This window comes from Aotus nancymaae, unplaced genomic scaffold (assembly GCF_030222135.1).
Source record: "Aotus nancymaae isolate 86718 unplaced genomic scaffold, 86718_ANA_hifiasm-v0.15.2.pri h1tg000028l, whole genome shotgun sequence".
Classification (NCBI taxonomy): domain Eukaryota; kingdom Metazoa; phylum Chordata; class Mammalia; order Primates; family Aotidae; genus Aotus; species Aotus nancymaae.
This window is the reverse complement of record NW_026988441.1, coordinates 6,581,113-6,606,603: the sequence shown is the minus strand read 5'-3', so window position 1 is coordinate 6,606,603 and position 25,491 is coordinate 6,581,113. Positions and strand designations below refer to the sequence as shown.

The 25,491-nt window shown below is 54.3% G+C and overlaps 2 protein-coding genes across 9 annotated transcripts; one reads left to right on the top strand and one right to left on the bottom strand.

Annotated features, from left to right (window-relative positions):
* Positions 1 to 1,050: 1,050 nt before the first annotated feature.
* Positions 1,051 to 23,895, top strand: FUT2 (fucosyltransferase 2 (H blood group)). Of its 5 annotated transcripts, none has more exons than XM_064381077.1 (5): positions 1,051 to 1,135; positions 6,243 to 9,600; positions 14,202 to 14,293; positions 18,335 to 18,655; positions 23,268 to 23,895. In XM_064381077.1, exon 2 carries the CDS (start codon positions 6,245 to 6,247, stop codon positions 7,274 to 7,276), a length of 1,032 nt encoding a protein of 343 aa, XP_064237147.1. In that variant the 5' UTR covers positions 1,051 to 1,135; positions 6,243 to 6,244; the 3' UTR covers positions 7,277 to 9,600; positions 14,202 to 14,293; positions 18,335 to 18,655; positions 23,268 to 23,895. The 5 variants fall into 5 exon arrangements, with proteins under 5 accessions (XP_064237147.1, XP_064237145.1, XP_064237146.1 ...); XM_064381075.1 differs by having other exon boundaries at positions 1,057 to 1,145; XM_064381076.1 differs by lacking the exon at positions 1,051 to 1,135 and adding an exon at positions 1,643 to 1,702.
* MAMSTR (MEF2 activating motif and SAP domain containing transcriptional regulator) lies at positions 17,361 to 24,909 on the bottom strand. Of its 4 annotated transcripts, XM_064381068.1 has the most exons (10): positions 24,788 to 24,909; positions 23,928 to 24,006; positions 21,295 to 21,333; positions 20,248 to 20,390; positions 19,905 to 20,089; positions 19,449 to 19,551; positions 19,009 to 19,203; positions 18,500 to 18,679; positions 18,350 to 18,404; positions 17,361 to 18,183 (listed from the first exon to the last, which is right to left on the bottom strand). In XM_064381068.1, exons 2-10 carry the CDS (start codon positions 23,983 to 23,985, stop codon positions 17,900 to 17,902), a joined length of 1,242 nt encoding a protein of 413 aa, XP_064237138.1. In that variant the 5' UTR covers positions 23,986 to 24,006; positions 24,788 to 24,909; the 3' UTR covers positions 17,361 to 17,899. The 4 variants fall into 4 exon arrangements, with proteins under 4 accessions (XP_064237138.1, XP_064237140.1, XP_064237139.1 ...); XM_064381070.1 differs by lacking the exon at positions 23,928 to 24,006 and having other exon boundaries at positions 24,788 to 24,835; XM_064381069.1 differs by lacking the exon at positions 24,788 to 24,909 and adding an exon at positions 21,707 to 21,837 and having other exon boundaries at positions 20,248 to 21,333; positions 23,928 to 24,001.
* Between the last annotated feature and the right edge of the window lie 582 nt (positions 24,910 to 25,491).

The following is a 25,491-nucleotide window of genomic DNA, read 5'->3' as shown; positions in this document are numbered from 1 at the left end:
GCAGTGGCTCCTGTAATCCCAGCACTTTGGAAGGCCGAGGCAGGTGGATCACGAGGTCAAGAGATCGAGACCATCTTGGTCAACATGGTGAAACCCTGTCTCTACTAAAAATACAAAAAATTAGCTGGGCATGGTGGCGCGTGCCTATAATCCCAGCTACTCAGGAGGCTGAGGCAGGAGAATTGCCTGAACCCAGGAGGCGGAGGTTGCGGTGAGCTGAGATCACGCCATTGCACTCCAGCCTGGGTAACAAGAGCGAAACTCCATCTCAAAAAAAAAAAATAAAAAATTTAAAGGCGGGTGAGGTGGCTCATGCCTGTAATCCCAGCACTTTGGGAGGCCAAGGCAGGTGGATCACCTGAGGTCAGGAGTTGGAGACCAGCCTGGCCAACATGGTGAAACCCTCACCCCCACCCCACCCCCGTCTCTACTAAAACTAGAAACAGTAGCTGGGCGTGGTGGCTGCGCCTGTAATCCCAGGTACTTGGAAGCTGAGGCAGAAGAATGACTTGAACTTGCGAGGCAGAGGTTGTAGTGAGCTGAGATGGCACCGTTGCACTCTAACCTGGGCAAAAAGAGTGAAACTCTGTCTCAAAAAAAAAAAAAAAAAAATTAAAAAAATAAATAAATATAGGACTCTAAGGGGACTCAGAGTCAGCGAGAGCCTGGCCTAGCTGGACTTTGTCCCCACCCTCCCACACCCTGCCGTCTCTATGCTGCCTTCCTGGAAGTCTTCCTGTTTGCCTAGAGCAGAGTGAGGGCCCTTTTCTGTTCTGGGCATCCTACCACAGTTCCACAAGGAAGACCCCCAGGGGACCAGGATCTGGGATGAAACCTTGACCCGCCTCTCTCCCCTACCCCTGTGGCTGGGCTTGGGGTGCCTGATGCAGGTGGAGGAGCTCTGGGCGGATAACAAGATGGACTTCCTGGCAGGCCCTGGGGAAGGGGGAGGGGCTCCAGGCTCACTTCCCTCCCTAAGCCCAGCAGCACCTGCTCTGGAAAGCCCGGTAGATCCTGGGCGGGGTTTGCCAGTCACCGATGCTGGAAGGGTTTCTTTGGCCCTGAGTAAAGGCGGAGACCCAGAGGGAGCACTGAGTTGCCAGCAGAGCCACCCTGATTCCTTCAGCAGGACCCGGTGAGAGCAGGTGAGGGGCTCCTCGCCCACCCGGCAGCACACACACCTGTGCACACATACCCAGGTGGGGAGCAGGGGATGTGGGAAGTGAACTCGCCGTGCACTCGAGGGCCTCTGGTCCCCTCGGATGCACTCCCAACTCAGAGCCTCCAGGACAGGAGGGTCCCTCCCTCGGCAGCCAGGCCCCCGCAACCCGCCAGCCACCCTCCTTAGCTCCCTCCCCACTTCCTTCCCGGTGGATCTGTTTCTAGAGCTCCAGCCACCACCTCCCTCCCCTTCTCCAGCCCCGGCTACCAGCTCCTTCCTTGTCTCCCTCCCCTCAGCAGTTTCCAGGAACAACCCTGGCAGTAAAGGTGCGGGTGGCTTGGGCACAGCTGTTGGTGACCCGACTTTCCTGGCTCCACCCTGGAGGGTGCTCCCTCAGACCCGGGGCTCCCCGGAGTCTTCACGGACCCCAAGCTGCGGGTCTCACCTCTGTGCTCTGCCCTCGCTCAGGGAGGCAGTTCGTTCCTCCCGCACTCCCTGATCCCGCTTCTGTGATTCAAACCCCACCGCCGGAGAATAAAGGTGGGATTTCCAGGTGATGGCCCCACATTTTTGTCTGAAGCTCCCTTCTCCTCCCCAGGGTGGAAGTGATCTTGCTGGGAATCCGGGAATCCCGGGGAAATGCTGGAAGAGAGTGGGCTCCGGCAGCATCGGGGTGCCACTGAGCAGGGCGTGCAGAGCTGCCCAGGGCAGGGGCGGGTAGGGGTGGAGAAAGGCTCTCAGAGCTGGGGGACAGGACGGGGCCCCAGGTGAGCAGAGAGCTGGGTTATTTCACGGGAAGAGCTGGTAACAAAGCCGGAGGGGTGTGCGGGGCCAGGCCAGAGGCTGGGATTCTGTCTTAGGGGTATGGGGAGCCCTGGAGGGGATGTGAGTTGGGGCGGGGCGGGGCAGGGCCGGTGCTGGGTGTAGGGGACAGGGGAGAGGAGGAGGCCAGGCTGGAATCGAAAGACGTGGACGGGCGGGACAAAGAGAATCCAAAAGAAGTGATCTAGGCTGGGTGTGGTGGCTCACGCCTGTAATCCAAGCACTTTGGAGGCCAAGGCGGGTGGATCACCTGAGGTCGGGAGTTCAAGACCAGCCTGACCAACATGCTGAAACCCTGTCTATAAAAAAAAAAAAAAAAAAAAAAAAGAAGTGATCTAGGCTGGACACGGTGGCTCACACTGTAATCCCAGCACTTTGGAAGGCCGAGACAGGAGGATCACTTGAGGTCAGGGGTTCGAGACCAGTCTGGCCAACATAATGAAACCCCAGCTCTACTAAAAATACAAAAGTTAGCCAGTTGTGATGGCATGCACCTGTAATCCTAGCAACTCGGGAGGCTGAGGCATGACAGTCGTTCGAACCCGGGAAGCAGCATGCCCGTGAGTTCCAGTGAGTCAAGATGGTGCCACTGCACTCCAGCCTGGGCAACAGAGTGAGGCTCCATCTCAAAAAAAAAAGAGAAGAAAAAAGAGGAAGAGACTATAGATTTTAGTGACCCCAGTACTCTGACAGAATTGGCGGCTGGGCTCCTGCTTCGAAACTGGGACCCTGGCCTGGCCGGGTGTGGTGGCTCACGCCTGTAATCTCAGTACTTTGGGAGGTAGAGGTGGGTGGATCATGAGGTCAGGAGTTCAAGACCAGCCTGACCAACATGGTGAAACCTCATCTCTACTAAAAATACAAAGAATTGGCCAAGTGTGGTGGCGTGCACCTGTAATCCCAGCTACTCAGGAGGCTGAGACAGGAGAATTGCCTGAACCCAGGAGGTGGAGGTTGCAGTGAGCTGAGATCGAGCCATTGCACTCCAGCCTGGTTGACAGAGTGAGACTCCATCTCAAAAAAAAAGAAAAAAAAAAGAAATCAGGGCCCCTTTCCATTCTGGCGCCCTAACCACAATCTTCCAAGGGAAGACCCCCCCCAGGGCACCCAGATGGAGGAAGAGCCCTTGACCTCCCTCTCTCCTCTGCCCCTATGGCCCAGCCTGAGGTGTCTGATGCAGCTGTAGGGACTGAGGGCAGATAACAAGATGGACTTCCTGACCTCAGAGGACTGGGGAAACCCCAAGCTCTCCCCTCTACCAGAAGCCCTACTGCCCTGGATTCCACTCTGGCTGTTGGCATTTCTCAAGATTTCCCCTGAGGCCCCTGGTAGCTGCTTTTCCAATCGCCCCCTGCCATCTCAGCACCTCCTCGGCCCGCCACATCCCTGGGCCACCCCCTTGCTCACCTGAGCCCCTCCCAGCCACAGGGCCAGTCTCTGAGCCTCAGTTTCCTTTGCTGTGAAATGGACATAGTGTCACCTACTTGGGTTTTTTTGAAACAGGGTCTCGCTCTGTTGTCCAGGCTGGAACGTAGTGGCAGGATCTTGGCTCACTGCAGCCTCAACCTCCCTGATCTCAGGTGATCCTCCCCACTCAGCCTCCTGAGTAGCTGGGCCTACAGATGCACACCAGCACTCTTGTCAAATGTTTTTTTTTTTTTTTTTTTGAGATGGAATTTTGCTTTTTGTTGCCCAGTCTGGAGTGTAATGGCATGATCTTGGCTCACTGCAACTCTGCCTCCTGGATTCAAGCGATTCTCCTGCCTCGACCTCCCAAAGTGCTGGGATTACAGGCATGAGCCACCGTGCCCGGCTCATGGAATTTTTGTTTGCTGTTTTTGTAAAGACAGGGTTTCACCATGTTGCCCAGGCTGGTCTTGAACTCCTGAGCTTAAGTGATTTGTACACCTTGGCCTCCCAAAGCACTGGGATTACAGGTGTGAGCTACCACTCCTGGACAGGCCTGTTGTTTGTTTTTGTTATTTTTTTGTTTGTTTTTTTTTTTTTTTGAGAGGGAGTCTCACTCTGTCATCCAGGCTGGAGTGCAATGGTGTCATCTCGACTCACTATAACATCCACCGCCTAGGTTCAAGCAATTTTCCTGCCTCAGCCTCCCGAGTAGCTGGGACTACAGGCACCTGCCACTGCACCCCGCTAATTTTGTATATTTAGTAGAGATGGGGTTTCACCGTCTTGGCCAGGCTGGTCTTAAACTCTTGAGCTTGTGATCTGCCCGCCTGGGTTTCCTGAAGTGCTGGGATTACAGGTGTGAGCCACCACGCCCTGCCAGGGCTGTTGTTAAAACCAGTAAGATAGGCTAGGTGTAGTGGCTCACACCTGTAATCCCAGCACTTTAGAGGCTGAGGAAGGAGGCTGAGACCAGGAGTTTGAAATCGGTTTGGGCCACGTAGCAGGACCCCCCCACACACACCAATCTTACAAAAAAGCAACTCAAAAAAGTGATGCCTTCAGGCAGACTGTGGGTGGTACTTTGTTCAGGCCTGAAATAAGTGTGAGTTTGGAACATCAATTCTGCTCTGAATAGCAGAGACAGCCCATGTCATAGAGCATTTCTATCTGATTGATTGAACGAATGGAATCTTGCTCTGTTGCCAGGCTAGAGTTCAAGGGCGCAATCTCGGCTCACTGCAACCTCCGCCTCCTGGGTTCAAGCACCTCCCGCCTCAGCCTCCTGAGTAGCTGGGATTACAGGCACACGCCAGCACGCCTAGCTCATTTTTGTGTTTTTGGTAGAGATGGGGTTTCACCATGTTAGCCAGGATGGTCTCGATCTCTTGACCTCGTGATCTGCGTGCCTCGGCCTCCCAAAGTGCTGGGACTACAGGGGTGAGCCACCGCACTCGGCTGTCATAGAGCATTTCCCTTTGTGCCCACCCAGCCCCCAAGGGAGGTGTTTTTTGTTGTGGTGGTGGTTTTTTGGAGACAGAGCCTCACTGTGTCACCCAGGCTGGAGTGCAATGGTGCGATCCCAGCTCACTGCAGCCTCCAGGGAGGTGTAGTTTTTATCGCTCCCCCAAACCCCCCTTGATGGACAGACGAGGTGAAAGCCCTGGGTCAAAGTCACCCAGTGCATAAGAGGTTCCTGACCACACCCCAAAAGGCATCTAGCCAAACCTCAGCAATTCACAGTCTCATTGAGCAGCTAGCCTGGGAGGCTCGGGTTTGCTCTCCAGCTCTTCCTTCTCTCCTTGCGGGCCCCAGCCAAGGTGAGTGCCCAGGTTCCTGCTCTGGGACACTCAGCAGCCACCCCCTCCTTCCTGGGTGAGGAAGGGAGGGAGCTACGAGGAGGCAGGGACATCCTTGTAGAACATTCTGCTTTATTTATTTATTTATTTATTTATTTATTTATTTGAGACAGTCTGACTCTGTTGCCCAGGCTGGTGTGCAGTGAGGCAATCTCGTCTCACTGCAACCTCCACCTCCCAGATTCAAGCAATTCTCCTGCCTCAGCCTCCCGAGTAGCTGGGATTACAGGCGCTTGCCACCACGCCTGGGTCATTTGTTGTATTTTTAGTAGAGATGGGGTTTCACTGTGTTGGCCAGGCTGAACACATATACCCTTATATGTACACAATATAAATACACCCATACACTACCATGCACACGTCTATTTGCACACACCTGTACATGTATACAGTGTATGGATCCCCATATCCACATTACACACAATGCAAACACATCCACCTGTGTACACACACCACCTTGAACACAATGTTTGCACATCTGTATAAACACGCTCCAGGCCGGGCACGGGGGCTCCCGAGGCGGGCAGATCACCTGAGGTCAGGAGTTTGAGACCAGCCTGACCAACATGGAGAAACCCCATCTCTACTAAAAATACAAAATTAGCCAGGCGTGGTGACACATTCCTATAACCCCAGCTACTTGGGAGGCTGAGGCAGGAGAACAGCTTTGAACACGAGAGGCAGAAGTTGCGGTGGGCAGAGATCGCAGCATTACACTTCAGCCTGGGCAACAATAGCGAGACTCCATCTCAAAAAAACACACACACACACACACACACACACACACAAAAACGAAACACTTGCTATAAAGAAATACCAAAATAATTTTAAAAAAACACACTCGCGATACCGGCCCATACACATATGCATGTGCGTGCCAAGTATTTACACACTCGAAGTAAAACCACACTCAGATGAACCCACCCAACGCCTGCGCGCCCCCGCGCGGCCCTCCAGCTCCCAGCTAACGTGTCCCGCTTTCCCTCCGACAGCCATGCCGATCAGCCACGTGACTTTCTCCTTTCCCATGGCCCACTTCGTCCTCTTTGTCTTTACTGCGTCCACTGTATTTCACGTTCAGCATCGGCTAGCAAAGATTCAAGCCACGTGGGAGTTACAGGAGCAGATGCTAGCGCACGCCTCGACATCAGGGGCGCTGGGACCCAGCCAGCCCAGGGGCATATGGACGATCAATGCAATAGGCCGCCTGGGAAACCAGATGGGCGAGTACGCCACGCTGTACGCCCTGGCCAAGCTGAACGGGCGGCCCGCCTTCATCTCGGCTCAGATGCACAGCACCCTGGCCCCCATCTTCAAGATCACGCTGCCGGTGCTGCACAGCACCACGGCCAGCAGCATCCGCTGGCAGAACTACCACCTGAACGACTGGATGGAGGAGGCGTACCGCCACATCCCCGGGATGTACGTCCGCCTCACTGGCTACCCCTGCTCCTGGACCTTCTACCACCACCTCCGCCAGGAGATCCTCCAGGAGTTCACCCTGCACGACCACGTGCGCGAGGAGGCCCAGAGGTTCCTGCGGGGCCTGCGGTTGAATGGGAGCCGGCCGGGCACCTTTGTGGGGGTCCATGTGCGCCGAGGGGACTACGTCCACGTCATGCCACGGGTGTGGAAGGGGGTGGTGGCCGACCGGCACTACCTCGAGCAGGCCCTGGACTGGTTCCGGGCTCACCACAGCTCCCCCATCTTCGTGGTCACCAGCAACGGCATGCCCTGGTGTCGGCAGAACATCGACACCTCCCGCGGCGACGTGGTGTTTGCTGGCGATGGCATCGAGAGCTCACCCGCCAAAGATTTTGCGCTGCTCACGCAGTGTAACCACACCATCATTACCATCGGTACGTTCGGGATCTGGGCCGCCTATCTCGCCGGCGGGGACACCATCTACCTGGCCAACTATACCCTCCCCGACTCCCCTTTCCTCAAAATCTTTAAGCCGGAGGCAGCCTTCCTGCCGGAGTGGATGGGGATCGCTGCAGACCTGTCCCCCTTACTCAAGCACTGATGCTGGCCTTGCCTTTGAAATCCTGTCTCCTTCTCTGGCTCCCTCAAGATGAGCGCTGGGGCATGAGAGCTGTTCCGTGAACAGGACCCTCCTCTCTTCTGTGAAGATGCTTTGGGCTGCAAGTAACAGAAATCTCCATGAACGATGGCTGGGAGCCATGGCTCAACGCCTGTAATCCCAGCACTTTGGGAAGCTGAGGCGGGTGGGTCACTTGAGGTCAGGAGTTCAAGACCAGCCTGGCCAACATGATGAAAGCCTGTCTCTACTAAAAATACAAAAAAATAAGGCAGATGTGCTGGTGCACCCCGGTAATCCCAGCTACTCGGGAGGCTGAGGCAAGAGAATCACTTGAACCCAGAAGGCAGAGGTTACAGTGAGCCAAGATGGTGCCACTGTATTCCAGCCTGGGTGACAGAGCAAGACTATGTATCCAAAAAAAAAAGTGTGGGAGTGGTGGCTCACACCTGTAATCCGAGCACTTTGGAAGGCCAAGGCAGGTGAATCACGAGGTCAGGAGTTCAAGACCAGCCTGGCCTAGATGGTGAAACCTCGTCTCTACTAAAAATACAAAAAAGTCAGCCAGGCGTGGTGGCAGGTGCCTGTAGTCACAGCTACTTGGGAGGCCGAGGCAGATAATTGCTGGAACCCAGAAGGCAGAGGCTGCAGTGAGCTGAGATTGCACCACTGCACTCCAGCCTGGGCAACAGAGACTCCATCTCAAAAAAAAAAAAAGAACAGGTTCAAAGACCATCCTCATATGTGCACACAGGACCACAAGTGGCCCAGTCCAGGGTCAGTTAATTTAGCAGCTCCACAAAGTCACCAGTCCCCCGAGCTCCTTCCATCTTCATATACTGTGCCACCATCTCTTAGCTGTGTCATCTCCTGGTGCCAAAAGGGCTGCTACACACAGCCATCACATACAGATAATTCCTTTCAAAAACAGCAAAAAGAGGCTTGTTCTTATCTTGATCCCTTTCGAAGAATGAGCGAAACCTTCCTAAGCCTTCCAGCGACTTCCCCCCAAATCCAATTGGTAGGAATTACCTGTGGCCCCAGTAAGAGCCACAAGAAATGAGACTTCTGGGATTAGTTTAGCCTCAGATTCTGCAGTTGGGAAGTTGATCAGCCACCGCTGAAGGACATGCAGCTTGCAGAAAATTAGGGCAGTGTTACCAAGGAAAAAAAGGGAAATGGCTTTAGGGTAGACAACAGGGATGCCCCGAGAGGTTGTCCAGGTTGTTCACTGCACAAAGGCCCCTGGTCAAGAAGGCAAGTGGGGTTTAAACAGACCCAGAGTGTACTCATCAAACCAAGTGTCCTTGGCATTGTGTCCACGCAGAGAGCTCACCGTTTTCTAGTTAGTCCATCTGGAAGTGGACCCTTTTTCCAGTTTGCACAAATGTGCCATATTGGCTCAGAGCTGGCATGCATCCAAATCCCTGTGTCCCACCTCTTCAGTCCTGGCTTCCTAGGGCCTGGGGTGATCATCGCTGAGAACTCAGAGACCAGCCTGGCTCAGTGAATTTCAGGGCATTCCATTCATTCTTTCAGTAAATGTCAGGCCATGAAACCCCCGACAGGTCCTTTTCTTTTAGAGGATACAATTGTAACCATTACACAGACATCAAATAAGTAATATTTATTTAACCACCAGTGTGAACACAGTCATGGAGCGGGGTATTCCCAGCTACCAGCGAGGCTGAGGTGGGAGGATTCCTTGACGCCAGGAGTTCGAGACTGGAGCACGTGATGATTGCTCTTGTGAATGGCCATTGCACTGCTGCCTGGACAACCTAGTGAGACCGTGGCTCTTATAAATAAATAAATAAACAAACACAATCATGACTTTGGGGATGGGAGAAGAGGTTCTCTGAGAGTTTATTACATGGGTATCACATGAACTCCAAAATACATCTTAAGCCAGGCATGGTGGCTCACGCCTGTAATCCCAGCACTTTGGGAGGCTAAGGCGGGCAGATCACCTGAAGTCAGGACTTTGAGACTAGCCTGGGCAACATAGTGAAGCCCTGTCTCTGCTAAACATACAAAAATTTAGCCAGCTGTGGTGGCACACACCTGTAGTCCCAACTACTCAGAAGGCTGAAGCAGCAGAATCGTTTGAACCCAGGATGCAGAGGTTGCAGTGAGCCGAGATCACACCATTGCACTCCAGCCTGGACAACAGAGTGAGACTCTGTCAAAAAAAAAAAAAAAAAAATCTTAGGAGTAGCTGGAATTCTATCATAAGTCTGGATGAAAAAGGAAACTTTGGCCAGGTGCGATGGCTCATGCCTGTAATCCCATCACTTTGGGAGGCCAAGGTGAGTAGATCACCTGAGGTCAGGTGTTCGAGACCAGCCTGGCCAACATGGTGAAACCCCATCTCTACTCAAAATACAAAAATTAGCCAGGCGTGGTAGTGGGTGCCTGTAATCCCAGCTACTCAAGAGGCTGAGGCAGGAGAATTGCTTGAACCCGGGAGACAGAGGTTGCAGTGAGCTGAGATGGTGCCACTGCACTCCAGCTTAAGCAAAAGAGCAAGATTCTGTGTCAAATAATAAAATATACAAACATATATATATATATAAAATTGGTACAGGCCAGGTACAGTGGCTCATGCCTGTGATCCCAATACTTTGGGAGGCCAAGATGGGAGGATTGCTTGAGATCAGGAGATCAAGACCAGCCTGGGCAACGTAGGGAGACACTGTCTCTACAAAAAATAAAAAACTGCCAGGCACAGTGGCTCACACCTATAATCCCAGCACTTTGGGAGGCTGAGGTGGGTGGATCACAAGATCAGGAGTTCAAGACCAGTCTGGCCAAGATGGTGAAACCCTGTCTCTACTAAACATACAAAAATTAGCCAGGTGCATTGGTGGGCACCTGTAATCCCAACTACTCAGGAGGCTGAGGCAGGAGAATCACTTGAACCCTGGAGGCAGAGGTTGCGGTGAGCCGAGATCGCACCATTACACTTTAGCCTGGGCAACAGAGCAAGACTCCATCTCAAAATAAATAAATAAAATTGTAAAATTTAAAAAAAAAAACTGGGTGTGGTAGAACGCAACTGTAGGACCAGCTACTCTGAAGGCTGAAGTGGGAAGATCAATTGAGCCCAGGAGTTCGGGGCTTCAGTGAGTCATAATCACACCTGTACATAGCACTGAAGTCCAAAGTAGGCAATACAGCAAGACCCCATCCCTAACAAAATTTAAAAACATTAAAAAGACACGATTAGATCCTTTGGCAAGCAGGCGCTATGACTCACACCTGTAATCCTAGCACTTTGGGAGGCCAAGGCTGGTGGATCACTTGAGGTCAGGAGTTCGAGACCAGCCTGACCAACATGGTGAAACGCTGTCTCTCCGAAAAATAGAAAAATTAGCCAGGAGTGGTGGCACACACCTGTAATTCCAACTACTTAGGAGGCTGAGTCAGGAAAATCGCTTAAACCCAGGAGGTGGAGGTTGCAGTGAGCTGAGATCTTACCACTGCACTCCAGCCTGGGCAACAGAGCAAAACTCTGTCTCAAAAAAAAAAAAAAGAAAAGAAAAAAAGGAAGAAAGGAAGGAGGAGAAGTATTTTTTCCAGTCTACACAATGAATATGAATTTGAATATATCCTTCTGGGGAGTATGTTTAGAAGATACATTAGTAATTTTGGCATTTTCATATTAGTGGTCCTTTTCAGGCCCCACGATGTAAATATCCACCTTCTGTTGAGATCAGGGGACAGCAGGAAGGCGCTTCTTGGAACTCCCCGTCTGATCCACCTTAATCCAGCCCTGGTTTTCCTGAGGCAGCAGGGAGGGATGAAGTCTTTGAAGAAGGGTTGGACGCTGGGCTGAGGCCTTAGGTGCAGACACGCACCCCAACTACCCTGCTTCTGGCCTTGACTCCCTGGGGCAGTGCAGGAACCAAGTGCACCATCAGCTCAACACTGCCCCCGTCTGGACGCGGCTGAGATGGGGACGGTGCAATGGAGGCAGGCGGGATCCTAGCTGAAACTGAAAGACAAGTGCCTGAGACACAGAGATTTGAGGGCAGGATGATGGATGGATCAGGGATAAAGGGCAGGAGGGAGCTGGAGACAGAGATAGGGAGGAGAGAACAGAGGAAGAGAGATGGAGGCAGAGGAAGACAGAACCGGGACAGAGTGACCTGAGTCAGGCAGAGATGGGGACAGATTGGTTTGGAGATCCATACAGTCAGAAAAAACTCTGGGCCAGGAGCCGCGGCTCATGCCTGTATTCCCAGCACTTTGGGAGGCTGGGGTAGGAGGATCACTTGAGGTCAGGAGTTCAAGACCAGCCTGGGCAACATAGTGAAACTATGTCTTTACAAAAAATACAAAAGTGGCCGGGTGTGGTGGTTAAAGCCTATAATCCCAGCACTTTGGGAGGCTGAGGCGGGTGGATCACCTGATGTCAGGAGTTCGGGAGCAGCCTAACATGGTGAAAACCCATGTCTACTAAATACAAAATATTAGCCTGGCGTGGTGGTGCATGCCTGTAATCCCAGCTACTTAGGAGGCTGAGGCAGGAGGATCACTTGAACCCGGGAGGTGGAGGTTGCAGTGATCCAGGATCGCACCATTGCACTCCAGCCTGGACAACAAGAGCAAAGCTGCGTCTCGAAAAATAAAAATAAAAAAATTGCTGGGTATGGTGGTGTGTCCCTGTAGTCCCAGAAACTCCAGAGGCTGAGGTGGGAGGATCACTTGAGTCTGAGAGGTTGAGGCAATGATTTCGCCACTGCACTCCAGCCTGGGCGAAAGAGCAACACCCTGTCTCCAAAAAGTTTCTTTTTCATAGACAGGGGTCTCACTATGTTGCCCAGCCTGTTCTGGGAACTTCTGGCCTCAAGCGATCCTCCTGCCTTGACCTCCTAAAGTGCTGGGATTACAGGTGTGAGGCACAGTTCCCAGCCTAAATCTGAATTTTTTTTTCCTGTGGACTAAGTTATGACATACTGAATCTGATTTAAATCCCCACTCCAGCAACCCCATCTGTCTGACACTGAGCATATCACTCCCTTTCTCTAACCTTCAGTTACCTTATCTGGAAAGCGACATAGAACATTGCCTTTGCCTCGTGGCAATATGAATTTGTTCCCTCCCTTTATTTATTTATTTATTTATTTTGAGACAGAGTCTCACTCTGTCACCCAGGCCGGAGTGCAGTGGCGAGATCCGCCTCCCGGGTTCAAGTGATTCTCCTGCCTTAGCCTCCCGAGTGGATGGGACTACAGGTGCACACCATCACACCCGGCTAATTGTTTTGTATTTTTAGTAGAGACAGGGTTTTGCCATGCTAGCCAGGCTGGTTTCGAACTCCTGACTTCAAATGATCTGCCAGCCCGAGCCTCCCAAAGTGCTGGGATTACAGGCGCGAGTCACCGCGCCCGGCTCCTTTCCCTTTTGATTGTGGATCTCTTGCACCCACCACAGTGCAGACATGTTGAGGCAGCAGAATTGCCCATCAGCAGCTAATAATGGTGACTGACATTTATTGGTGTATGCCTATACCAGGTCCGGTTTGTAGACAAGCTCAGTGAACAGAATCACCCGCACCGGGCTGCAGTACAGATGTGGAAACTGAGACCAGGGCAAGGGGACGTCCCTGGTTCCAGGCCGTATTGCACGTGCCTGGTCGACTGTTTTTTCCCACCTGCAGAGGACAGTGCTGGAGGCCTGCCCAGGTTCCCTCAGATTCCTCTTCCCAGTTCTGTGCACCCAGCCCCAAGCTTGTGTGCTTGGCGTATTAAGCATGCCTTTGTGTCAGGCACGGTGGCTCGTGTCTGTAATCCCAGCACGTTGGGAGGCGGAGGCAGGTGGATCACCTGAGGTCAGGGGTTCAAGACCAGCCTGGCCAACATGGTGAAACCCGTCTCTACTAAAAATACAAAAGTTTGCTAGGCGTGGTGGCACGCACCCCTAGTCCCAGCTACTCTGGAGGCTGAGGCAGAAGAATCGCTTGAACCCGGGAGGCGGAGATTGCAGTGAGCCAGGATTGTACCACTGCACTCCAGCCTGGGTGACAGAGAGAGACTCCGTCTCAAAATAATAAACAATAATAATAATGCCTTTGTATTTTCTGAACTGCTGCTGCTTTGCTATGTGGGGGCCTTGCTGACTCTGGAGACACCGATCCTCCCAGGGATAGTTAACTACTCACCTTTCCTATGTAAACCAGCCAATCCGGAGCCCACACCGCAGCCACACCTTTATGAGCACGGGCTCCCTGAGCTGCTGTGCACCTGCGCTAATTACCCTGGGCCAGGTACCAAAAACTCAGAACAGCCTCTATGCTCCGGGGCCTGCTGGAATTCAAACTGGGTAATCTCAAACCTGCTTACCTTCCCTCTTCTGTTTTTTGTTTGTTTCTTTGTTTTTTGGGACTTTTTTTTGAGACTGAGCCTCATTCTGCCGCCCAGGCTGGAGTGCAGGTATGATCTCGGCTCACAGCAACCTCCGCCTCCCAGGTTCAAGTGATTCTCCTGCCTCAGCCTCCTGAGTAGCTGGGACTACAGGCTTACACCACTGTGGCCTGCTAATTTTTTTATTTTTTATTTTTAGTAGAGACGGGATTTCACCATATTAGCCAGACTGGTCTCGAACTTCTGACCTCAGGTAATCCACCTGTTTTGCCTCCCAAAGTACTAAGATTACAGGCTTGAGTTACCGCACCCAGCCTTTTTTTTTTTTTTTTTTTTTTTAAGGATCTCGCTTGTTGCCCAGGCTGGAGTGCAATGGTGCAATCATAGCTCACTGCAACCTCAAACCCCCAGGCTCAAGTGATCCTCCTATCTCCGCCTCCAGAGTAGCTGGGACTGCAGGTATGAACCATGGTGCCCAGCCCTGAAACCTAAATTTTAAAACATTTTGCTGCTAACAACTTGCCCTGTGACATTCTTCCCAGGACTGCCGTTGGGCTGGAATGCCTGAGAGTTTACGTCATTCCTCCCTCCCTCCGTGACCCATGGCCCAGGACTGACTAGGGGCGGTATAGTGGTAAGTCTCCAAATATAGCCCCTAGAGAGCACGCCCCTGATATTCACAGATTTGTATAGTCCCCTCCCATATTTAATCTGGGCTTGCCTGACTTGCATTAATTATAAAATATAGTGGAAGAAAAATTGTGCTGTGTTAACCTACCCTGTGTTAGCCTGACAGACTCCATCTTAACCTCCGCCTCACCCCTCCCGCCATTTCTCCCTTGAGTGCCTGGGTCATGCTCCTGTGCTGGGTCATGCCGTGCTGAGAGCTATAGCGGCATATGACCATTGTAACCATAGCCTGCTTGGCAAGCCCACTCCTATTGCGAATACCCCCTTGATGGATTGTATGGCAAGCACCGAACGCCCCCCTTGGTAACCAGCAATCACGGGAGCCGCTTGTGTATACCCTCCTTAGTAATCAACAATCATGGGAGCCTCCTGCCTCCTGGTTACCAGCCTCCTTGTCTGACTTGCTTGTTCTGCTTCTGTAACTTCTGCTTCAGCTAGGCTCCCCCTCCCCTTTCTTAAGCAAGGTATGTGGGTCACCGGCAGTAAAGGACTCTCAGTTGGAACTCAGTTAGTGGGGCACTTTCCTTTAAACTCACTAGGGTATAACAGTGCCAGTTCCAAGCCTAGTCTTTAAGAGAGTGGCAGCTTCTGTTCCCTCCTCTTGGAATACTCACTCTTAGGAGCCCTGAGATATCATGCAAGTCTAGTTACTCTGATGGAGAGGCCACAGAGGGCCAGCACTGACCCTGCATAGAGAATGAGAGAAGTCCAGCTGTCCCCACAACCCAGCTGGACCCAGCCTTCATGCTGTCGGCACCATGCTGCCATGTTGAGAAATGCTGAGTGTATGATGGAATGTATTGTTTGCTAGAAAGAACGACAGCAGGTGCGGTGGCTCACGCCTGTAATCCCAGCACTTTGGGAGTCCGAGGCGGGTAGATCACGAGGTCAGGAGTTTGAGACCAGACTGGCCAACGTGGTGAAACCGTGTCCCTACTAAAAAATATAAAAATTAGCTGGGCATGGTGGCTTGTGCCTATAATCCCAGCTACTTGGGGGGCTGAGGTAGGAGAATTGCTTGAACCGGGACCCTGGAGGCAGAGGTTGCAGTGAGCCGAGATCGCACCACTGCACTCCAGCCTGGGCTACAGAGTGAGAATTTATCTCAAAAAAAAGAAAAAAAAAGCCTACTTCATAGACAAAACAGCCCTGAGGGCTGCTGGTTGCCTACTTTTTAAAAATGAAAGTTGCCAGGAAAAAAAAAAAAAAACGATAGCAAGGGAAACCTAGCTGCCCCTCCCCCCGGTAGAAAACTCCTTGGGGTATTCTAAAGTGGCAGGACAATGTATAAATATCACACGCCGGTTAAAACAATTGTTTAAGCTCGGAACATCTGACCCTGCCCCCGTGGCTCCCTCGAGGAGAACACGTTTTAGTTTGTCTGTGATCAGTGGTAAGTGAGCACCAGCTGCCTACTTGGCATATTTCGTTGTGAGAAAATACCGAACACCTGCTTGTTAATAATGAGCACCTGTTCAGAGAGAATAAATGCGTGGATCAGCGTCTGCGCGCTCCCAGCCCAGAAGGCTGTCAGCCCTTGGGTCTCGGCTCGGAAGGCTGTTGGCTCCCCGATAGACCCACTTTGCTGTTTTATCTTCGTGTCTGCTTCTCAGTTCCTTCGGTGCCACCCGGGTGGGGGTCTCTCCAGCCAAGCTGGACTCGGTAGTGCCGCATACATCTGAGTGCACGGTCTTGGATGTGCCAGCCCAGTTGGGCCCTGAGATGACTGCAGCTCTAGCCAACGTGACTTGGGACTGAGGAACCACCCTGCTGAGCCTAGTCCACCTGTGCATTTGTGAGCAATCAGAGTTACTGTTTTACAGCTCTAAGTTTTGGGGTGGTGTGGGTTTTTGTTGCTTGTTTAGAGATGGAGTATCGCTCTGTTGCCAGGCTGGAGTGAAGCGTCATGATCTCGGCTCACTGCAACCTCCGCTTCCTGGTTTCAAGCAACTCTCCTGCCTTGACCTGTCAAGTAGCTGGGATTACAGGCTCCGGCCACCAGGCTTGGCTAATTTTTTTGGTAGTTTTAGTAGAGACAGGGTTTCACCATGTTGGCCAGGCTGGTCTCAAACTCCTGGCCTCAAGTGATCTGCCTGCCTCGGCCTCTCCAAGTGCTGGAATTACAGGTGTGAGCCGCTGAGCCTGGTCTGGGGGTGGTTAGTTGTTAGGCTATAATAAGCTCAAACAGGAAGATACAAAGGCCCAGTTCCGTGTGTCCCAAGATGGGAAAGACTCTGCAGCTTAATCTGTGCTCTGGAGCTCCCCAAAGGATTAGGCTGAGGTTGAAACCCTCTTGAAGTCACCTCTTGCTCCTCTTCCCCTCTGCTGTCCTGTTTTCCCCACTCTTCTACTTGTTTCTCCTGGGAACACTTCTGTCTTTTGTTTGTTTGTTTGTTTTTTGTTTTTTGAGATGGAGTTTTGCTCCTGTCACCCAGGCTGCAGTGCAATGGGACGATCTTGGCTCACTGCAACCTCCGCATCCCGGGTTCAAGTGATATTCCTGCCTCAGCCTCCCAAGTAGCTGGGATTCCAGGCATGCACCACCATGCCCTGCTGATTTTTTTTTTTTTTTTTTTTTTTTTTTTTTTTTTTTGGTATTTTTGGTAGAGACAGGGTTTCACCATGTTGGCCAGCTGGTCTCAAACTTCTGATCTCAGGTGATCCACCCACCTCGGCCTCCCAAAGTGCTGGGATTATAGGCATGAGCCACTGTACCGGCTGGAATACTTTTTTTTTTTTTTTTTCCAAGATGGAGTCTTGCTCTGTCACCAGGCTGGAGTGCAGTGGCACAATCTCGGCTCACTGCAACCTCCGCCTCCCAGGTTCAAGTGATTCTCCTGCCTCAGCCTCCTGAGTAGCTGAGACTACAGGTGCGTGCCACCATGCCTAGCTAATTTTTGTAATTTTAGTAGAGACGGGGTTTCACCATGTTGACAAGGATTGTCTCGATCTCTTGACCTTGTGATCCACCCGCCTCAGCCTCCCAAAGTGCTGAGATTAGAGCCACCATACCCAGCTGAACACTTCTTTAATACATCACTGGCATTTATATCTTGCCTCAGGCTCTGCTTCCAAGAGAAGCTGATCTTAAACCAGATGTTTCTAATATTTTCATCTCCAACCAGAACCCTGGGGGGTCTAGTTCTTGCTCCCCGTTCTCCCCCTCCACTCTTTCTTGCTCCTCTCCTGTATCCAAAAGGCATAACCACTTTCCAGGCTCCCCAGACAATAGGCAGCCATCTACTGGGGGTGGGGACGTGTAAAAACATCCATGAGGTCTCTGAAAGAAACAGCAAGCAGCTTGTTTGCTGTGGCCAGCAGCAAAAGAAGCCCCCCAACCGTACAACCCTGGAGGGGGATCGTAAGAAGGCTGGGTAGGCAAAGTTCACGCAGGTGCGGTCAGCAGCACTTCAGGAGGCAGGTGGGGTGGGAGGTTGTCTCCAATCCTGTGTCTGCGGTAGGAGGGGCTCTGCTGGTCCTTCCCTCTCCTCCCCCAGGGAGCTTCTCTCCACCCCCACCAGTTCTCTGTTTCTGGAAACCCCTGAATCCATCACCACGGGTCCTCCAGCAGGTCCCACAGCCGGCTGCTGCTGGAGTCAGATAAGTCAGCAGCGAAGATGCTGGGGGCTGGGGGACCAGAACCCAGGGGAGGACCCCCACTCAGGGCCTCCAGCCAGTCCAGGGAGTCTGTGGGGTCCCTGGGAGAAGGGGAGGAGGAGTTCGTAGGGGACGGGAGTGAAGAGGAGAAAACAGATGAGAGGCCTTCTGAGTCCGGGGAGGGAGACAGCACGTCGAAGGAGCCAGGGAAGTCCAGGGGGATGGGAGGCAGGGGATCTGCGGGATAAAGAATGATATGTGAGCTTGGAAAGTCAGGGATCCGGGCGCCAGTCCCCCGTACCCCATTTCTAGGAGTTCAGCTCCCCGGCCCATGCCTCCCGCAGACGCGGGAGTCCAGAACTTCAAGGCCCATCTCCCCTAAATCTAGGAGTTCGGATCATACCAACAGGCTCCACCTGATCCTCCAGGATGTCATCGATGCCCCGGTTCGGAAGCAACTGCGGATGGGAAAATTTGGCATGGACTCGGGACTCTGACCTGGGCTTGGCTTGACTGGAGACCCCTAGCGCGGATTCGACCTGCATCCTCTTACCTGCGCCCTCCGGATTGCTTCCTGCAGCTCCTCCTCCAGTGTCAGAGCCACGGAGGCCGGCGCGGAGGAAGGGATCAGGGCTGGAGCTGCAGCCAGAGCGGTAGTTGGAGCTGGAGCCATCCCCGGGGTATCCGCGGCACGTGGAAGAGATGGCAGGTGAGATGCTGCGCTGGGCTTGACCTAGAACCGCCAAGAGGACGAGCTCCCGTAAGCCACGCCCACCGGGCACAACCCCACCCACTCGCAACGTGTGGCTCCGCCCCTTTGTTCTGTCGCGGCCCCTCGCCCCTCGCTCCTCAATCCCTCCTTTGGCCTCGCTCCCTATGCTTTCATAGACTCTTCTTCCCTAAAGATACGCCTTCTGCTGCTCTGAACCACGCCCCCTCGCCGTCAAGTCTTCCCACCACTAGGCCACGCCCCCACACTTCATTGGCTAGTTTTTCGACTCCCCGCCCCATCCCACTTTGCTTTCTCTTTATTGGTCCACACACGCATAGCCCCGCCCTCACCGAGCTCAGCCGCCGGGCGGCTGCCAGGGCCTTGGGCCTGAGGCGCGGCCAGGGAGCACCCGCGGGACTGTCCTCGCGCCGCGGCTTCGGCCGCTCGCGGGGCGTGGCGCCGCCGCGCATGCGCTCCAGGAGCATAGACTTGGTCCCCGACACTGGGAGGCCCCGCAGGCGCAGCTGCTGCCGGAGCTCTGAGACCTGGGGAGGAGGAGTGGGGAGAGGCGGTGCTGGGCGAACTCCGGGCGCAGGCGGGAGCCGGGACGGGATGTTTGGAAACAGGAGGCACTGGGGGTCTAGGGGGGTCTGGACTCCTGAGACCCTAAAACAGGATGGGACTAGGTACCCGACCTCCTGGATTTGCAGGGGGCAGAGGCTGCAGGGCTGGATTTCTGGGACCCCACAGAGGGAGAGAAGCAGCCTTGAAAGTTACACCCCAAACTCACCGTCAGCTCCTCCAGTTTAAGGGTCTGGAGTTCCAACTTGTGTGGAGGGGGCGAGGGTCTGGGGACTCCTGGTGGGCGGGGAGTGAGGGGAGTGGGCTTCATCCTGGCGATAATCGTGAGGGGTGAGCAAAGTTTAGAGGGGCGGGGGGGAGGCGTTCTGGGGTCCTCAAACCCAAAGGTTAGGGGGCTGGGGAAGATGCAGAAAAGTAGGGGCCCAGAATTCTGGGTCTCTGAGGGCGCAAACATGGGGCTAGATTTCTGTGCACAGGGGAGAAGGAACTGGGGGCTCAGACTCGGGTCTGAAGGGCGAGGGGCTGGCATCCTGTACTCTTAAACCCTGGGGGAGGAGAGGGGTTTTGGGGCCTGACTCCCCTGGTCTTGGACTCTAGGTTTGAGGCAGGAGGATGCTGGGACCTGGATTTCTGGGTCCCGGGAGAAGGGAAATGGGTGTCATACCTAGGATGTGGCTGCTGTGAGTCTGTCCCTTCCCACAGAGGTGGCCCCGGAGGACCTAGGGTGGACCCCTCAGCTTGGGGGCCAGCCCTGGCTCTCTGTCTGGGCTCTGGGGGCATGTACTGGTGGTATGTCAAGTTCCCCCTGGGCTTGGACTCCCTCCACAGCTGGGAGGTCTTGGGAGACTCCTGAAAGAGCAGGTATCATGTGCTGGGCCTCAGGCTCCGGCCTTCCTGCCTCTCCCCCCCCAACCCGCACCCCCGGGGCTACGTGCCCCCAGAGAAGAGCAAAAATGGCAGCAGTAGCAAGCGGAACAGAGGGACCTCTCCCTCCAGTCCAGACTCACCTTCTTCGGGGATCTCCAAGGAGGACAGGATTCGGGCTCAGGGAGCAGGACCCCAGGGCTGAAGAGGAAAGGGGCCGTGCCCGAGGGCAAGGCCGGGGCTAGAGCAGGGCTGGAGGCTGAGATCCACGGGTCAGGATCCGAGACTGGAGAGACGGGTGAAGGACTCTGAGAGGCCCGCAGGCAGCCAGCCAGGCCGGGAGGAGCAGGGCTGTGTGGAAAGCGGGGCCCCGGGGTGCAGGAGAGGCAGGCCAGGGAGCAAGACCTGAGTGCCGGGAGTTGGGCGCCGAGACTGCTAGATGTGAGGGTGGAGGTGTAGGGGCCCTGGTTGTTACATTCTGAAGTAAAGCAGGAATTTTCTATCGCAAAGGGTTGTGGTAGCTGAGGATCCCAGATGTCTGAGGTTTTGCTAGGACAGGGGTGGGGCCTGCATGCCTGGTTATTGGAGAGAGAAGCTGAAAGCTACATCCAGGCTGGGCACGGTGGCTCATGCCTGTAATCCCAGCACTTTGGGAGTCTGAGGCGGGTGAATCACTTGTGGTCAGGAGTTCAAGACCAGCCTGGCCAACATGGTGAAAACCCGTCTCTACTAAAAATATGAAAATTAGCCAGGTGTGGTGGCAGGCGCCTGTAATCCCAGCTCCTCAGGAGGAGGCTGAGGCAGGATAATCGCTTGAACCTGAGAAGTGGAGGTTGCAGTGAGCTGAGATCAAGCCACTGTACTCCAGCCTGGTGACAGAGTGAGACTCCATCTCAGCTTCTCATGTATACCAAATGTGGAGACTGGGATGCCTGTCTTCTCTAAAGAAGCAGGATCCAAACTCATGCGTCTCACTGGGGTAGAGAATCGGGAAGCAGAACTCCTAGGGGTGGGGGTGGCCAGGGACCTGGCCCCCTGGATCTTTGGGAAAGGACTGGACGGGGTTTTGGTTTCTCCTGGAGGATAGAGACTGAGCTGCAGTAACCAATGAGGGATATGTGGCAGCTGTATTCCAGGATACCCCTGTGAAGGGGGATCACCATCCCCTCCCTTTAAGGGCCCACACTTACTCTGCTCCTGATTCCGTCTGTGGATCCGAAGCTGGAGGACTGTGGAGGGGAGGAGGGAGGTGGAAGGTGGGAGGAGGAAGGCGGGAAGGGAGTGTCCAGGAGCCAGGCCTTGGCAGGGAGGTGGGAGCTGCAGTTGTTGGCGGGACACGCGTGCCCAGCCCCCTTAAACAGTCCTTGCAAGCGGGTGGGCGGGCAGCACGCTCCCTTCCTTGGGCCTCTTGCTTGCTCCCTGCCAGCACAGCGCCTCGGGCCAGCGCCACTCTGGGGCTACGAGCCAGCCAGCATGCAGGCAGGCGGCAGCCCTGCCCCCGGCTCCACCTGCCCCCCGCCACGAGCAAGCGTGTGCCCACCCCACCCCCTGCGCAGTTGCCATCTTGGCAGCCTGGCCCCTTTGCACCTCACCTCCCCTTACCTATGCAGTCCTGCTACTTTCTGACCTATCTCAGGGCCTTCCCACAGTCAGCACTCTCCGAATGTCCACATTTTAAATATGCATCTCTCTGGGCTCTAGTTTGGCACACATGCCATTCTTCTGGCGCCAGGCTGGAGGGCAATGGCACGATCTCGGCTCACTGCAACCTCTGCCTCCCAGGTTGAAGCGATTCTCCTGCCTCAGCCTCCTGAGTAGCTGGGACTACAGGTGTGCAATACCACACCCAGCTAATTTTTTTTCCGTGTTTTTAGTAGAGACAGGGTTTCAAGATGTTGGGTGGGATAGTCTTGATCTTTTGACCTCGTAATCCACCCGCCTCGTCCTCTCAAAGTGCTGGAATTACAGGTGTGAGCAACCATGCCTGGCGGCCAGCTTCTATGTTAACACTTTTTCCCTTTTTAAAAATTTGTTTTATTTTTTCTAGAGACAGGGTCTCGCTCTGTAGCCCAGGCTGGAGTGCACTGGCACGATCATAGCTCACTGCAGCCTTGAACTCCTGGGCTTAACCCATCCTCCCAACTTTCTCCTGAGTCCCTGGGACTGCAAGCATGTACCACCACACCTAGCTAAGTTGTTTTGTTTTGATTTTTTTGTAGAGACAGGGTTTTGCTGCTGTGTTGCCCAGGATGAATGTCAACTATCTTTTTTTTTTTTTTTGAGACAGAGTCTCACTCTTGCCCAGGCTGGAGTGCAGTGGCATGATCTCAGCTCGCTGCACCCTCCACCTCCCAGGTTCAAGTGATTCGCCTGCCTCAGCATCCCAAGTAGCTGGGATTACAGGTGCCTGCCACCACACCATGCTAATTTTTTTTTTTTTTTTTTTTGGAGACTCAGCCTTGCTGTGTCACTCCGGCTGGAGTGCAGTGGTACGATCTCGGCTCACTACAACCTCTGACTCGGGTTCAAGAAGTTCTCCTGCTGCAGCTTCCCAAGTAGCTGGGACTATAGGCACGCACCGCCACGCCCAGCTAATTTTTTGTACTTTAGTAGAGACGGAGTTTCACCGTGTTGCCTAGGCTGGTCTTGAACTCCTGAGCTCAGGCAATCCGCCCACCTCGGCCTCCCAAAGTGCTTGGATTACAGGTGTGAGCCACGGTACCCAGCGTCAATTTTTTGTATTTTTAGAAGTGGTGTTTTGTCATATTGGACAGGCTGGTCTTGAACTCCATACCTCAGGTGATCCACCTGCCTTGGCCTCCCAAATTGCTGAGATTACAGGCATGAGCCACTGTGTCTGGCCGGGGTGAGTCTTAACTATCTTATTGCGCATTCAGGGTTTGTCCCCCAGTTTGGGAGTGAGGATCTGTCTGCACATTTCTGCTCCTCTTGACATATGCACCTTGTGTGTGTGTGTGTGTGTGTGTGTGTGTGTGTGAGACAGTCTCACCCTGTCACCCAAGCTGGAGTGCAATGGCACAGTCTGGGCTCACTGCAACTTTTGCCTCCCGGGTTCAAGTGATTCTCCTGCCTTATCCTCCCAAGTAGCTGAGATTACAGGCACTGGTCACCATGCCCAGCTAATTTTTTGTATCTTCCATAGAGAGGTTTCACCATGTTCGTCAGCCTGGTCTCGAACTCCTGACCTCGTGATCCACCCACTTCGGCCTCCCAAAGTGCTGGGATTACAAGGGTGAGTCACCACGCCCGGCCTGGACATAGGCAGCTTTTTCCACACTCCTTGCTCTTTGGCGATTGGTGTCTTTGCACCCATCCAACCGCACAGGCACACTCACTTGCACACTCATGTGCCCTTGGCCTTCTCAGGAACTGACCTCTAGTTCAAAACACTTGCATACTTTTTGCCTGCCCTGGGACCAAAAGCAAGACCTTGGACACTTTAGCTGCTTGACGGCTCATTGTCCCCTCACCCAAACTCCCACACTGCTCATCTGAAGTCCCTCCTCTGCTCTTCAGCCTCGGCACATGTGCCAGTGTAAGCCCTCGTTGTTCCGCAGTCCTTGAACCCTCTGCACGCCCACCCCTGGCCGCCAATCCTCATGGCTCCCGTGAGCGTGGCACTCGCCACTGGCACACTCTTTGATCCACCACAGCTCGACCCCTGTGCTGGGGCCTCCTTTATGCAAAGTGACCTTTTGCACACAAAAAAACACATGCCTCATGGGTCCCACCACCCCTCCCACCCCAGAGGACAGCATTCTCAGGATCCCATCCCCAACGCGTGAAAAGAGCCCTCTCTCACCAGATCGGAACTTGGAGCGAATGAATTGGGAACGCTGGGAGGAAGCTGCCAGGGTCATTGCCAAGGCCGGGATGGGGACCTGGATGGAGGTGGGGGAGGGCAGGGGCCCCACAGAGGGCAGGCTCAGAGTGGAGGTCAGGAGGCTGTCCCTGTGAGTGAGTTCAGCAGGGAAAGGGCCCGATGGAGGTGGGATAGGAGTAGGCTTGGGTCATAACTTCTGGAGCCCAGGGGCTGCAGAGGCAAGGGCTGCAGACCCGGACACCTTATTCTGAGCGAGGAGGAAGCCGGGGACCCAGAACCCTGGTGTGAGAGACAGGGGCTGAGGGCCTCAACTCCTCTATCCCGGGTGGGGGGGGGGAGGGACCTGCTATCTGGGACTCCTGGGTCCTGAGGAGGAGGGCATCCTGGGTGGGGACCCCTGCGTCTAGGAAAGGAAGGAAGCAGCAGGGCTGCACTCCTGAATCTTAAAGGAGGTTAAGGGCTGGAACCCAATACTCTAAGGAGACCGGAATCCAAGAGCCTGGGTGGAGAGGGGAACGGGGCCCTGACAGGTTTCTGAGGAACAGAAGGGTCCCTGTGACCTGCATCTGAGAAGGAGTGGGGTGTCAGCCACGGGGGTGTCTGGGGAAGGGACTGGGACCAGATAGGGGACAGAAGAGGAGCGCCCCCCCTCCACCGTCCACCGTCCACCGTCGTCCACCGTCCACCGTCGTCCACCGTCCACCGTCGTCCACCGTCCACCGTCGTCCACCGTCCACCGTCGTCCACCGTCCACCGTCGTCCACCGTCCACCGTCCACCGTCGTCCACCCTCCACCCTCCACCCTCCACCCTCCACCCTCCACCCCAGGGGCTTCTCACCAGATGGGTTCGGTGAAGCTGTGCTCTGGGGAGGGTTGAGTCTAGAAGTGAGGCTGGACACCGCAGGCTCCGCCTACTAGCCTGGGACCGCCTCCGACCCACCTTCCTGGGGTGTGCCGGGAGCCCCGCGGGGGACCCTGAGCAGGGGGAGGGGAACCCACTGGGAGGGCCTGAGTGGGCCCGTGGGGGGGATGCTGGGAGGTGGAAAGGGGGGGTTCCCCGGCTCGCTCCTGCTGCGCGTCTTGGGGCTGTGGGATCGGGTGGAGCGGCGGCAGGACTGACAGAAGCAGGTGCCCGCAGAGGGGCGCCGCGTGAGCAGCAGCGGCAGGTGGTCGTGTCCCAGCCCTGCCGGCAGGTGCCACCTGTCGCCTGCATTTTCCCTGACGCAGCAACAGGAGTCAAGTTCAGGGGAGTGAAAAGTTCAAACTGGGGGCCCAGATTCCTGGATCCAAGAAAGGAGAGAGATGGGGACTGGGACTCCAGAGTTTGAAGAAAAAGAGGCAGGAGCCTGGCCTCTGGGGGTGCTGGGAACAAGGACAGAGGGGCTGGGATTGGGGGTGTGCCCGGCAGGTAGACGATTCCTGGGTCTGAGGGAGGAGGGCGCTGGACTATGGATTTGAGGGGGGAGAAGGGAGAGGTCGCTGGTTCCCCCTGGGAGGCCTGAGGGCCTGATAATCGGCAGAGCAAGCTTGGGGCTGTGTTCT

What these genes read in the sequence shown, in the direction of transcription:
- FUT2 (XM_064381073.1), top strand. Translation starts at nt 6,119, where the DNA reads ATGTGCGTGCCAAGTATTTACACACTCGAAGTAAAACCACACTCAGAT.
- MAMSTR (XM_064381068.1), bottom strand. Translation starts at nt 23,985, where the DNA reads ATGACCCTGGCAGCTTCCTCCCAGCGTTCCCAATTCATTCGCTCCAAG. An exon ending in TTAAACTGGAGGAGCTGACG is followed by an intron (nt 19,204 to 19,448) that starts GTGAGTTTGGGG and finishes CCTCCTCCCCAG; the next exon opens with GTCTCAGAGCTCCGGCAGCA. An exon ending in AAGCAATCCGGAGGGCGCAG is followed by an intron (nt 18,405 to 18,499) that starts GTAAGAGGATGC and finishes TCCCATCCGCAG; the next exon opens with TTGCTTCCGAACCGGGGCAT.